Genomic DNA, 11,587 nt, shown 5'->3' on the forward strand with positions numbered 1-11,587 from the left:
AGACCCGCCCAAGCACTGACCCCAGACCCGGAGCATGGACCTCAGACCCGCTCGAGAGCAGACCACAGACCCAGAGCACCCACCCCAGATCTGGGGCGCAGAGCCCAGACCCGGGTCGCCCACCCTAGACCCAGAACGTGGACACAGACCCAGGGCGCCGACCCCACACTCGGAGAGTGGACCCCAGACCCGCTCCAACGCCGACCCCAGACCCGAGGCGCCCACCCCGGATCTGGGGCGCAAAGCCCAGAGCCGGATCGCCCACCCCAGACCCACACTGGACGTGGACCTTCGACCGTGCCCCACCGGCGCTTACGTAAGTGCGAGTCAGGCAGCGGAAGCGTCTGCCCTGGACCCGGCCGCATCTCCGGCCCCACTCACCGAGGCGCCCGCGTCCGGTTCTGCCACCGTCCGTCCGTCTGTCCGCCCGGCAGCGTCTCGGTGGCGCCCGCAGCTGCTCCCGCGAACGCCGCTGTCACATAGTGGAAAACGTGACCGCGCGTGCCGGCCCGTCCCCCACCCGCCATTGGCCGCGGCGCCGCCTCATCTGCATACCGGGGTCCGGGGGCCGGGTCGGCGAACCGTGCGCGCCTATTGGCTGAGGCGCCTGCCGCTCTTTTTACATAAGACGCACATGGAAATCCATGTTCATCACGACTGTTCTCAATGAAGACACGGTGTGCTCGAACGCCCCTCTGCGCCGTCCCTAGTGGTCTCTTCCACTTCCGGCCCGGTGCCTTCTATTCACGACGCCGCCGGTCGGACAGACCGGGCCGCGCCGAGTGGCGAGTACCACTGCGGGGCGGGGGCGCCCGGATACAGTCCCTCCCGGAAAGGCCACCACCTCGGGGCTAGCCAGAGGCGTGCGGGAGCCGGCCAGCGGAGTCGTCCTTTGAAAACCCCACTTTCGCTCCTTTCCATTCATTCACGCGTTCCCATTCATTCACGCGTTCCCACGCATTCTCCTTACCATCCATTCACTGGTTCCCACAAATTCCCATTTGCACTCCCTCACTCGTTCCCACTCAGTCATTCTCACCCATTCACTTATTCCCATCCCCTCACTCATTCCCACTCGTTCCCACCCCCTCGCTCTTTCTCTTTCACTTAGTCATCCCCACTCATTCATAGACTTGCTCCCATCCATTCATTCCCTCCTTCCCACTCCTTCCCACGTTCGCGCCACTCCTTCATTTATTTGCTCCTTCTCTTCATCCTGTTGGGAGTCTTGGTGTGGTGCTGTAGTGTCAGCGCCCGACTACTAGCCATAAGGTCAGCGGTTCAACGCCCCCAGCCACTCCTTGGAAAGTTTAGACAGCGTCGCTGTGGAACCGACCCCTCCTTCATCACTTTGCCCAGGCAGAGGGAGGTTCTGAGCCGCACACGCTCCAGGTGCATGTCCGCCCACCACCAAGGTGCCCATGCTTGACATTTGATCCAGATTCCCGTGTGGTCTATGTCTAAATGTCTTGTTTTTGAGCACATGCATTACACATTTTGGTTCAGGAAATAGGGTTACTGTTACCATGGGGAAGCATAATAAACGAATGAATGATGCTTTTCCTGCACCAACTGCGTTGTCAGGGAAGCAAGGCCGGTTTGTGAAAAGGAAAACATAAATGTTAAACTGGTCAGTGTAGGTTTTAAATCAAAGAGGGCCAGAGTTATTTCCAGAGGCTTCCCAGAGCAGGCAACGCTGAAGGGGGCGGGGGTATCTGGGAAAGGGGAACTTAAAGGAGGGGGTGACTTCCAGAGACACTGACTGGGTGGGGGCAGTGCTGAGGCATTTGTTCTGTTGGTAGTCTATGGATAGCCCTCTCTCTGAAACTTCTGGAGACCTGCCCCTCAGATGGGGTAGAGGGTCCAGGCTTGGGGGCACAGGAGATGCGTTGCCATTTCCTGGGCAGCACATTGCCTGCAGAGACAGACTCTGAAGAAGCAGGTTCTGAGGGGGAAGGCAGGCAAAAGGGACCCCCGGAATTTCCACAAAAGCCAGCACTGCTGCCTCGCCCTCTTGGTTCTTCCCTGAGCTCTTGGGGGCACAGCAGGGATGGAGCATCCTTTAAGTGAGGTAAGCACAACTTGATTTACGCTTACTAATCTGTGGTGAACAGTTGCACGTTTTCCAGTGCATAAAAGAGTAGTAAGTAAACTATCGGCCTGAGCGGCCATCTTGCAGTAATTCACCAAGATGGTGAACACACAGGAAAGAGGCGGGGGCACCAGCTTGATGTTTTCCAGGCCTTTGAGAAAACATGGGGTGGTTCCTTTGGCCACATACATGTGACTCTACAAGAAAGGCGATATTGTGGACATCAAGGAAATGGGCAGAGTTCAAAAAGGCATGCCCCACAAATGTTACCACAGCAAAATCCGACGAGTCTCCATTGTGACCCAGCATGCTGTTGGCATTGTTGTGAACAAGCAAGTCAAGGGCAAGAATCTTGCCAAGAGAATTAATGTGCGCATTGAGCAAATTCAGCACTTTAAGAGCAGAGATCGCTTCCTGAAGCAAGTGAAGGAAAATGATCAGAAAATAGAAGGAAGCCAAAGAGAAAGGGAACTGGGTTTAGTTAAAACGCCAGCCTGCTGCCCTCAGAGAGGCGCACTTTGTGAGAACCAATGGAGAGGAGCCTGAGCTGCTAGAACCGATTTCCTATGAATTCATGGCCTAACAGGAGTGAAAAAAAGATGTCTGAGGTGTACAAAAAAAAAAAAAAAGAGTAGTAAGTAAGCACAAGTAAGTAAGCCCATGCTTACCTCGCTTTCAAAGTACTCTACCCCTGGATCAGGCATGGGGAGGAGGAAACATCACCAAGGGACCTGAAGGCTAACAAGCAGCTGGTTCCCAGGCTAGCCTACATTTAGGGATCTTGTCTGGAAACCCCTACCCTTCCTGTCCTTGACAATGTCTCTAGAACCAGACCCCAGGGGCAACCCTCTGCAATGCACCCTGGGAGGCCTGCAGTCCTCTCTGTGGTTGGGGCCCCTCCACAGTGACACCTCCCCACACTCCACCCTTTGGCTCCAACACACCCACAGCACCAGCCAAGTCCAGGCCTGGATGTGCCAGCATGCCCCCTAAGGCCCTTTTGTTTCCTCCGGCCTTGACGTCAATGCTGAGCCCATTGTTCTGGAAACAGCAGCAAACGCGGCTCACCCGTGGCGCTCAGAGCTTCTCCTGCGTGCCCAGCTTTTCCTGGGTCTTGCTCCACGTTCAGCCTGCTGCCGGATGCCACATTTCCTCCTGAAACTTAGCCTTTTCTATTCCACCTGTCGATCTGATAGAAAGATGTTGAAATAACTCCTTTTAGAAATCATCAAACACTATGGGCTCCTAGAACTCTTTGGACTAGAATCCATTGTCAGTGTCTGACAGGCAGTTTTTTTCTTGGTATGGGAAGCTTTCCTTTAGACCACAGATATTTGTTGACACCTGAGTACTAACTAGGTGGCGGGCGTGGGGTAGGGTGAGGTAGAAGGGGTGGTAAGGTGATCCCCAGGCGATTTTGCTCTAAGGTGGGGTGTAAGTCCCTGGTTGTAGGGACATAGTGCAAACGCTCAGAAATGGCTATGCAAATGTCAACTCAAACCACACCTCCTATTCCTGTACATACTGAAACTATTTGTTCTCATACTTTAGTTACCTATGCTGGGACGGAGGAGCAGACAGGCCCCGCCTCCTGCTTGGTCTCCAGGGAAGGGCAGGTAATCCAGCACCTTGTAGTTTTCCTAACTTTTTCATATTCCACATCCACCCTTAACTGCCCTGTTGCATGGAGCTTGTATACCCCATGATGTAAAAAGACCCTAGCCCATGCCCTGCATGTGGAATCTCGACTGTCTAGCCGGTCGCCACTAGAGACAGCCGCTGTTCGCATCCTGGTCAGCAAGCTTCTCTGTTAGTAAATTATTTCTTGGTTTTCTAAAATAAACTAATGTCTCTTCAACTGATTCCTGGTCACTTTAGTGATCTCTCAGCAACCACGTATGTAGAAGCATTCTCCCTTCTGGGTTTAAACCCAAACACTGGTTAACAGGCTAGACCAATACTTACTGCTGCCGTATCAGGTCCAGCTTAGGACCCTAAAGAACAGAGCAGAGCTGTGACATAAGGGTTCCAAGGCTGTAAATCTTTATGGAAGCCTGAGGAGCAGCTTGTGGATTCAAACCGCTCACATTTCAGTTAGCAGCCCAACATTTAACGCATTGCATCACCTGCAAAAGCTTCCATCCTGGTCCCCACAGAGGCAAAAGCTGTGGAGTGCACATCCCCAGGGGCAGGGTCAAGTTAGTGAGGCTGTGTGTGAGTATGTGTAAATGTATGTGCGTTTATTTCTGTGTGAGTGTGTCTGTATGTGAATTTCTGTGTGAGTGTTTATGCATGACATAGTATGTGTATATCTGTGTGTGTGTGTGTGTGTATGTATGAGTTTGTGTGTGTGATGAGAGTATGTGTGTGCATGCGAGAGTGTTGTGAGGGTGTGTATGTGTGAGAGTGTGTGAGTGAGTGTGTTTCTGTGTGCGGGTGTGTGAGTGTGTGTGACAAAGATGGGATGTGACTGAAGGGTTGAAAACAGCTGGGATCCTAAAGAGAAGATTGACAGACGATGTCCAAACTGAAAACCTGCAGAGGAACATGTTGTTTAGCGACATGGGAGGAAAGCCCCAAAGAACCGACTGAAATCACCCAAGTATTTGCCTCCAGAGAGAAGTGGTGGAGGCAGCCAGCTGTGGGAGGACTCTGGCTGGTAAAAGGCCTGAAGTGTCCGTCAGCCGCATGGTCCTGTGCTGTCTGTCCAAGGCCCTTGGCTCTGAAGACCAGCTGATGACCCTCGGGTCTGGGAGAGGAATGAGCCTCCTGGCCTGGACAGGACGAGGCGTGTAGTCAATGGGATCCCCTCCGACTTGGTGTCTTCATTCTCTCACCACTGGATGCCTTTAACAAGCAGAGGTTTATGTTCTCACAGTTTAGGAGGCCAGAAGCACTGACTCTGGGAAAAGGTCCCATCTCCTTTCCGCATCTGTAGGCCCAGCCATCCGTGGAGATCTAGCTCCATGTGGGTTAGGATCACTCTTTCTCTGGCTCTAGGAACTTCCCAGGGCAGGGACACCAGGTCCTAAGGATGCACTGCACTCCCAACTCTCCCTTCTGTGGGAGTAGTAGGTCCTTTTATATCTCAAACAAGATTGACTCAGGATCCAACCTAATCCTGTAGGTTATGTCTAGTGTCATTACCATTATAGAAGGGCAATCACATCAGATCACATCATGAGGATGATTGCATATCATTAGAACAAGTCACAGCGGTGGTAACTACATCTTAACTGCTAAACCACTGGGAATCTTGACCCAGCCAAGTTGATAGAAAACCTTAACTATCACACATGGGATCACCCCAGACGGGCATCACCTCAGACATGGGGATGACCTTAGCCATGAGGATGACCTCAGACATGGGGATGATCTCAGCCATGGAGATGACCTAACACATGGGGATGACCTCAGCCATGGAGATGACCTAACACATGGGGATGACCTCAGCCATGGAGATGACCTAACACATGGGGATGATCTCAGATATCCAGATCACCTTGGACGTAGAGATGTTCTCAGAAATGGGGTCCTCACTTATAAGCTGCTTTTCCTTGGGTCCCTCCAAAACTACACAGGATAGCAGTGGCCCAGAGGCTCCAAGATGGAGTTCAAGCTGTCAGAGACCAGAAAACACGGCCTATGACTCAGCCCTGAAGGTTCTGAGGTCAAGACCTGATGAACAATCAAAACCATGAGCCTACACTACCCGCCCCCCACCCCCCTGTTGCTAAGGTGCACGCCTTTCTGTTAAGTCTTTGGCTTTTCTCTAACAGCCTCGTGACCAAGAAGTTTGAACTACTAATCCTTTCTCAAGTGACATCACAGCAAATGGCTTTTCTGGACTGTGGTTAAAGTTATGCCTTTTATTTGCAAAAATGATCATAAGAGTTGTCAGTTGGGCATACATTAGATAGCGGATTCCTTTAGCTATGGGGCGGTGGCCTACAGCACAAAGATGCTGGGCTCTGTGGCAGTGGTTTTGAAGTCCATGGACTCTATTTTAAGATATAAAATGAAACAAGCAAACCTATGTAGAAACAAAGCTATGGCAATTTAAATGATTTGCCAGTCTACAAAACATAGAATCGACTTATTGAGAAGAGGTATTTTAAAATAATATTCACCATGGATTAAGAACTCTGGTAGCGTAGTGGTTACAAATCGGGCTGCGAACCTTAAAGTCAGCGGTTCAAAACTACCAGCCGCTCCGTGGGAGAAAGATGAGGCTTTCTACTCCTGTAAAGAATTACACCCTCGGAAACCCTGTACAGGGTCGCTATGGGTGGGAACCGACTCGACGACACTTCACAACCACAACAACATTCCTTTATGACAAAACCAAAAAGCTTTCAGCAAATTATTGTTGTGGTAGTTAAGTGCCATTGAGTCAGTTCCAACTCAGCAATCCTGTATAGGGTTTCTGACAACTGGTTGGTGGGTTTGAACTACTGACTTTGTGGTTAGCAGTCCAGTGCTTATCCTACAGCACCATACCAGGACTCCAAACTATAGTAGAAAGAATGTCTTTCAAGAAAGGACATTTATAAAAATGAAATGCCTAAAGCTAATGTCATTCATAGTGGTGGCATATTGAAGACATCCCCCCTCAGACTGGGAGCAAAGTGAGATTGTCCTCACTCACCACTTCTATGTGACCTGTACTGGGAGGTCATTGTCCCTTATGGGGCAGGCCTAGTGCTGTCATGTTGAGGGTGTCTTTTGCAAAGGGGTGATGGAGGCCTGGTCACCAACACTGCAGGCAAAGGTGAGTCAGTCTCTTTTCATCATCTCTTCTCCAGGGTGAGAAGAAAGGGGAGCTGAACTTTCAGGTCCCTGGGTAAGCCATAGGAGTACACACACACACACACACACACACACACACACACATACATACACACTCATTCACACATTCCTCCCCTGCCTCCCCCAAACAAAGGAAAGGCTATATTTAGCTTACAAACAAAACCCACTGCCTTCAACTTGGTTTCCACTCAGTGACCCAATAGGACAAAGTAGAAATTCTCCATACCATTTCCAGGTTTGCATATCTTCCTCTCAAGAGCCTCTGGTGGGTTTGAACTTCTGACCTTTCAGTTAGCAGCCCAAGGGGAGCCCTGCTAAGCCACCAGGCTCTGGGCAGCTTGTAAGAACAGAAATGTATGTCTCACAATTCTGGAGGCACGAGGTCTGAATTCAGGGTAAAGTCAGTGCATGCCCTCTCCTAAGTCTCCAAGGGAAGAGCTCTTCCAATTTTTGGTGGCCCCAGGCGTTCCTTTAATTGTCCATATATACCCACACGGTCATCTTCCCTCTCTTCCTCCCTGTCTCTGTGTCCCCTCTCCTCTTCCAGAAGCCAGTACTCAGACTTAACTAGGACCCATACTGTTTCAGTACAACCTCATGCTTCCTTAACTGAGAGCATCTTCCAAGGCGGTATTTCCACAGAAAATCACACTTGCCCTTACCAGGCTTAGGACTTCAGCATACCTTTTTGGTGAGCACCATCCAACACCATGATGCCCAATCAGCACCCACTCCCAGTCATGGATATCCTGGGGCAATGTCAGGAGTTGGAACCTTGCATGCCCTGGAGGAAGACCCTCAGTGAGATGGACTGACACAGTAGCTGGACCAGTCCCTGGAGGACCAATGAAACCTGTCACCATTGGAGTCTCTGGCCCTGCAGTGCCGCTAAAAAGAACACAGGAGACCGAGGTCTGGCTTCAGATTCACAGATGAGTGTGGACCAGCTGCTATTTAGCAAGTGCTCGTTGGAGTCCTGGCGTGGTGCTGCAAGATAACGTGCTAGATCACAAGGTCAGTTTGAACCATAAGATGAGAGGTTCAAACTCACCAGTCACTCCTTGGAAACGTTATACAAGGTTGCTAGGAGTCAGAACGCACTCCATAGCATTTAACAACATTGTGTCTAGATAACATGCTTACCACTTCACAGACATGCTCTTGTTCCATCCTCACAACTCAACAAGGTCACAATCCATACAGCCACGGATTTTCTGCAAAAGACGTCCTCCGTACGCCATACGATCAGGAAGAGACAACCTTTTCCTCAGGGTGCTTCTCACACAGCCTGGGAATGAACTGATGCATCAGGGGCATAGGGTCACCAAAGTCCACTCTCTGGAATCCCTCCCACTCACCAGAACATCCCCCAACCCTAGGGCTCCTCAATGATGTGGCCACTCAGGGACTCCCTACCCTCTTCTAAATAGGTGCTAAGGTTAGAAGGTGTCCACCCAAATACTAGCGCCCTAGATGTGCAATCCCATCTGGGAATAGGGTTTCCTTGTTATGCAATTAGACGATACTAGTGTAGGGTCATCTTTGCAAGCCAATCACCTCTGAGATAGGAAAAGAGTAGATCAGACACAGAGGACACAAGAGATGCCACATGGAGATCACCAAGGACCCAGGAAATGAAGCTGAAGAGATAAGGACCTTCCTCTAGAGAGAGACACATAGAGAGCATTTTCCTTAGAGCCACTGTCAAGTTGATTCTGCCCCACAGCGACCCTATACGACAGTGTAGAACTGCTCCTTAGGTTTTTGACAGCAAACCACTGGTGGGTTCCAAGCGCTGACCATTTGCTGAGCTTAGCCCACGGTGTCAGGAGGGACCCTTCCCTGAGAGCCAGTGCCCTGAATTCAGACTTCTAGCCTCCTAAACTAGTGTGGTGGCACTGTAGGATAAGCACTGAATCTCTAACTAGAAGGTCAGTAGTTCAAGCCCACCAGTTGCTCTCTGAAACCCTCTGAGTTGGAACCAACCTAGCACAAAACAGTAGCAACCTTCTGGAGACAGCCCACGTCCCTGCTGCCAATGACGTTTGCAACCGCTGTTAGTGCTCCTTTTCAGTCATGCCACATCAACCAATGAAGTTCCTGAAAGCTTGACTCCAATCACGTTCTCAAGGCTGACTACTTCGAGGAGGCAGCTCTTCCCCAGTCCTACTTCGAGTGTCTTCCGATCTGAGAGACTCATCTTCCAGCACCATACTGAACAGCCAAAAAGAGGAAGACCCCCAATGAGAAGGATTGGCACAGTGACTACACCCATAGGCCCAAACAGTAAAGACTGTGAGGCGGGTGCAGAAATAGGCCATGCTTAGACTTAGGGTTACTGAGAGTTAGAGACAGCTCAGCAGTTCCCAACAACACCCACAACCGTTAGGATGGGAGACAGCTCCCCTGGGGGTGGTGACAGGTGACCGGGCTGAGTGCTCAAGGCAGGAGACTAGGTACGATGTGGAGTACGATGGCTGGATCAGCCTGGGCATGCAGTGGCTCCAGGGTGCAAGGAATGCTGGGGGAGGGAAGGGTTCACGCACCCATCCTTCAGGGGAACTAGGGAGACTCCCATGCCAGTGTTGAAGATGTTGGGACACCATGAACCGCGGACCACCGATGTTGTTGTTAAGTGTCATCGAGTCTGTTCGGACTCAAAGGGACCCTATAGACGACAGAATGAAGCACTACCCAGTCCAGAACAATTGTTATATTTGAGGCCATCGCTGCTGCCACTATGTCAATCAATCTCCTTGGGGATCTTCCTCTTTTTCCCTGACCCTCTACTTTACCAAGCATGATGTCCTTCTCCAGGGACTGGTCCCTGGTGATAATGTGTCCACAGTATGAGAGATGAAGTCTGCCCGTCCTGGCTTCTCAGGAGCACTCTGATTGCGTTTCTCTCAATGCAAACCTATTGATTTTTTCAATATTCTTCTTCAACAGAATACTTCAAATGCATCCATTCTTCTATAGTCTTCCTTATTCAGTGTCCAGCTTTCACATGCATATGAGGTTATTGGACATACCATGGGTTGGGTCAGGCACACTTTAGTCCTCAAACTGATATCTTGGCTCTTCAATGCTTTAAAGAGATCTTGTGCAGCAGATTTGCCTAATGCAATACGTCGTTTGATTTCTTTGTTTATTTTTAAGTTTTTTATTGTGAATTGAGGGAAAGCTTACAGGACAGATCATAAGTTTTACATTCAATAAATCATATACCTTGTTTCATTACAATGATTATAATCCCTTCCATGTACCATCAGATAACAGTATTTCTCTCTATTCACTTTAGCTCGCTCTTTTTTTTAAACACTCAGGCATATATAATAATTTACACCACCAAAGGACACATTCTGTGATTCTGTCTCCTGGCTGCCAGCTCTCAGTTCCTCTCTTCCCATGAGTCTAGAGTCCTCAACTGCTTCCTCTCTCCATGTCTCCATCTCTGCCTCCATCTCTGGTGTCACTGATTCTCTGGATAGGGTCCCACATTCTGCTTGTGCTCTTCTCCCTTGATGGTCCTAGGGTCCTCTGTTTCTATACTGTGAGATTAACTACTCCCCTATTTTTGTACCAAAACTTCTACCTTTACAGTTGTGACAGTTGCAATTAGTCATGATAACAATTACTCACTATTGAATTACAAGAATCTTATCCCCATCTCTTTTAACCAGACCCATCTAGACAAGATGACAATTATTCACTGGGGATTCTTTCTTCCCCTACATACTCTTAAACAAAACTCCCTCTTGAACGTTTGTAAGCCAATCACTTCATGCCGTTATCGCTTCCTCATTTTAGGTAGCCAGTATCTAAGTTGTCCGTAAATATCTATCCTGTGTACAGAGTGGATAGCATTGATACTTGATGTGAAGATTCCTTCACTCTCTGTTGGTATTTAAAGTTACTATCTCCATGAGTATAGGTCAAGGTTATCAAATTGTAGCAATTTACCCTTGTTTCCTTTATCAAAAATTGCCTTTTTTTTTCTTTTTTTTTGTAATCTTCCTCTAGTCGAGTTCTGATTATCAAGCCATTGAGGCTAGGTCAAATGGGTACTGTCTGTAAGTCTGGTTGTTCTTGTGCATCTCCCCTCATTTCATATCAGCTGGATGCTTCACTCCCAGCCCTAGCCCTCTGTGGCTATATCCTTGTCCATGGGCTCAGATGTCCCCAGGTCTCACCACACTTTGGGCTAACCAGCACTTCCTCTTCTCTCTCTCATCTCCAGGTCAACAGAAGTCTATGGACCATGGTTGTATTCAGCCCATTTCTTCATTCTGCGTTTCCCCCTCTTCCACTCACCAGTAGACCAATGTGGTTGCCAGCAAGCTTACATGCCGGCTCATGTATCCCCTTTGAGTTTCAATCTTAGAGGGGGGTTTGTCCTGAAGGAACTTGATTGCTTGTCTTGATGGCTTCCTGGAGAACAGTTTGCTTATTCTTGTAGCAGCCAGTCATACTGCAATTTTTTTTTTTCCTGATGATCTTTCTTTGATGATGTATCTTCTGTTGCTCTAGCTGTTCCAGGCTGGTCTATTTGTCCTTTCTAGTGGGAATGGCCCACCTCATAAGGTTTTGTGGCAGGCGCCATAATAATTAAGGAATTAAAATGAAGAAATTGAGACATATTAATCAAGGAATTGAAATATAGAAATGAGACACAGGGAACCTTGC

General features: G+C 49.2%; 1 protein-coding gene across 1 annotated transcript in view; it reads left to right on the forward strand.

Annotated features, from left to right (window-relative positions):
* Nucleotides 1-2,344: 2,344 nt before the first annotated feature.
* Nucleotides 2,345-11,587, forward strand: part of TRAF3IP1 (TNF receptor-associated factor 3 interacting protein 1) — an 83,064-nt gene continuing 73,821 nt past the window's right edge. The window contains exon 1 of the mRNA XM_006866825.1: nt 2,345-2,515. Within this exon, the coding sequence (XP_006866887.1) occupies nt 2,345-2,515 (171 nt within the window). The remainder of the gene's footprint in view (nt 2,516-11,587) is intronic.

The sequence above is a fragment of the Chrysochloris asiatica genome, unplaced genomic scaffold (assembly GCF_000296735.1).
Source record: "Chrysochloris asiatica unplaced genomic scaffold, ChrAsi1.0 scaffold00096, whole genome shotgun sequence".
NCBI classification, from domain to species: Eukaryota; Metazoa; Chordata; class Mammalia; order Afrosoricida; family Chrysochloridae; genus Chrysochloris; species Chrysochloris asiatica.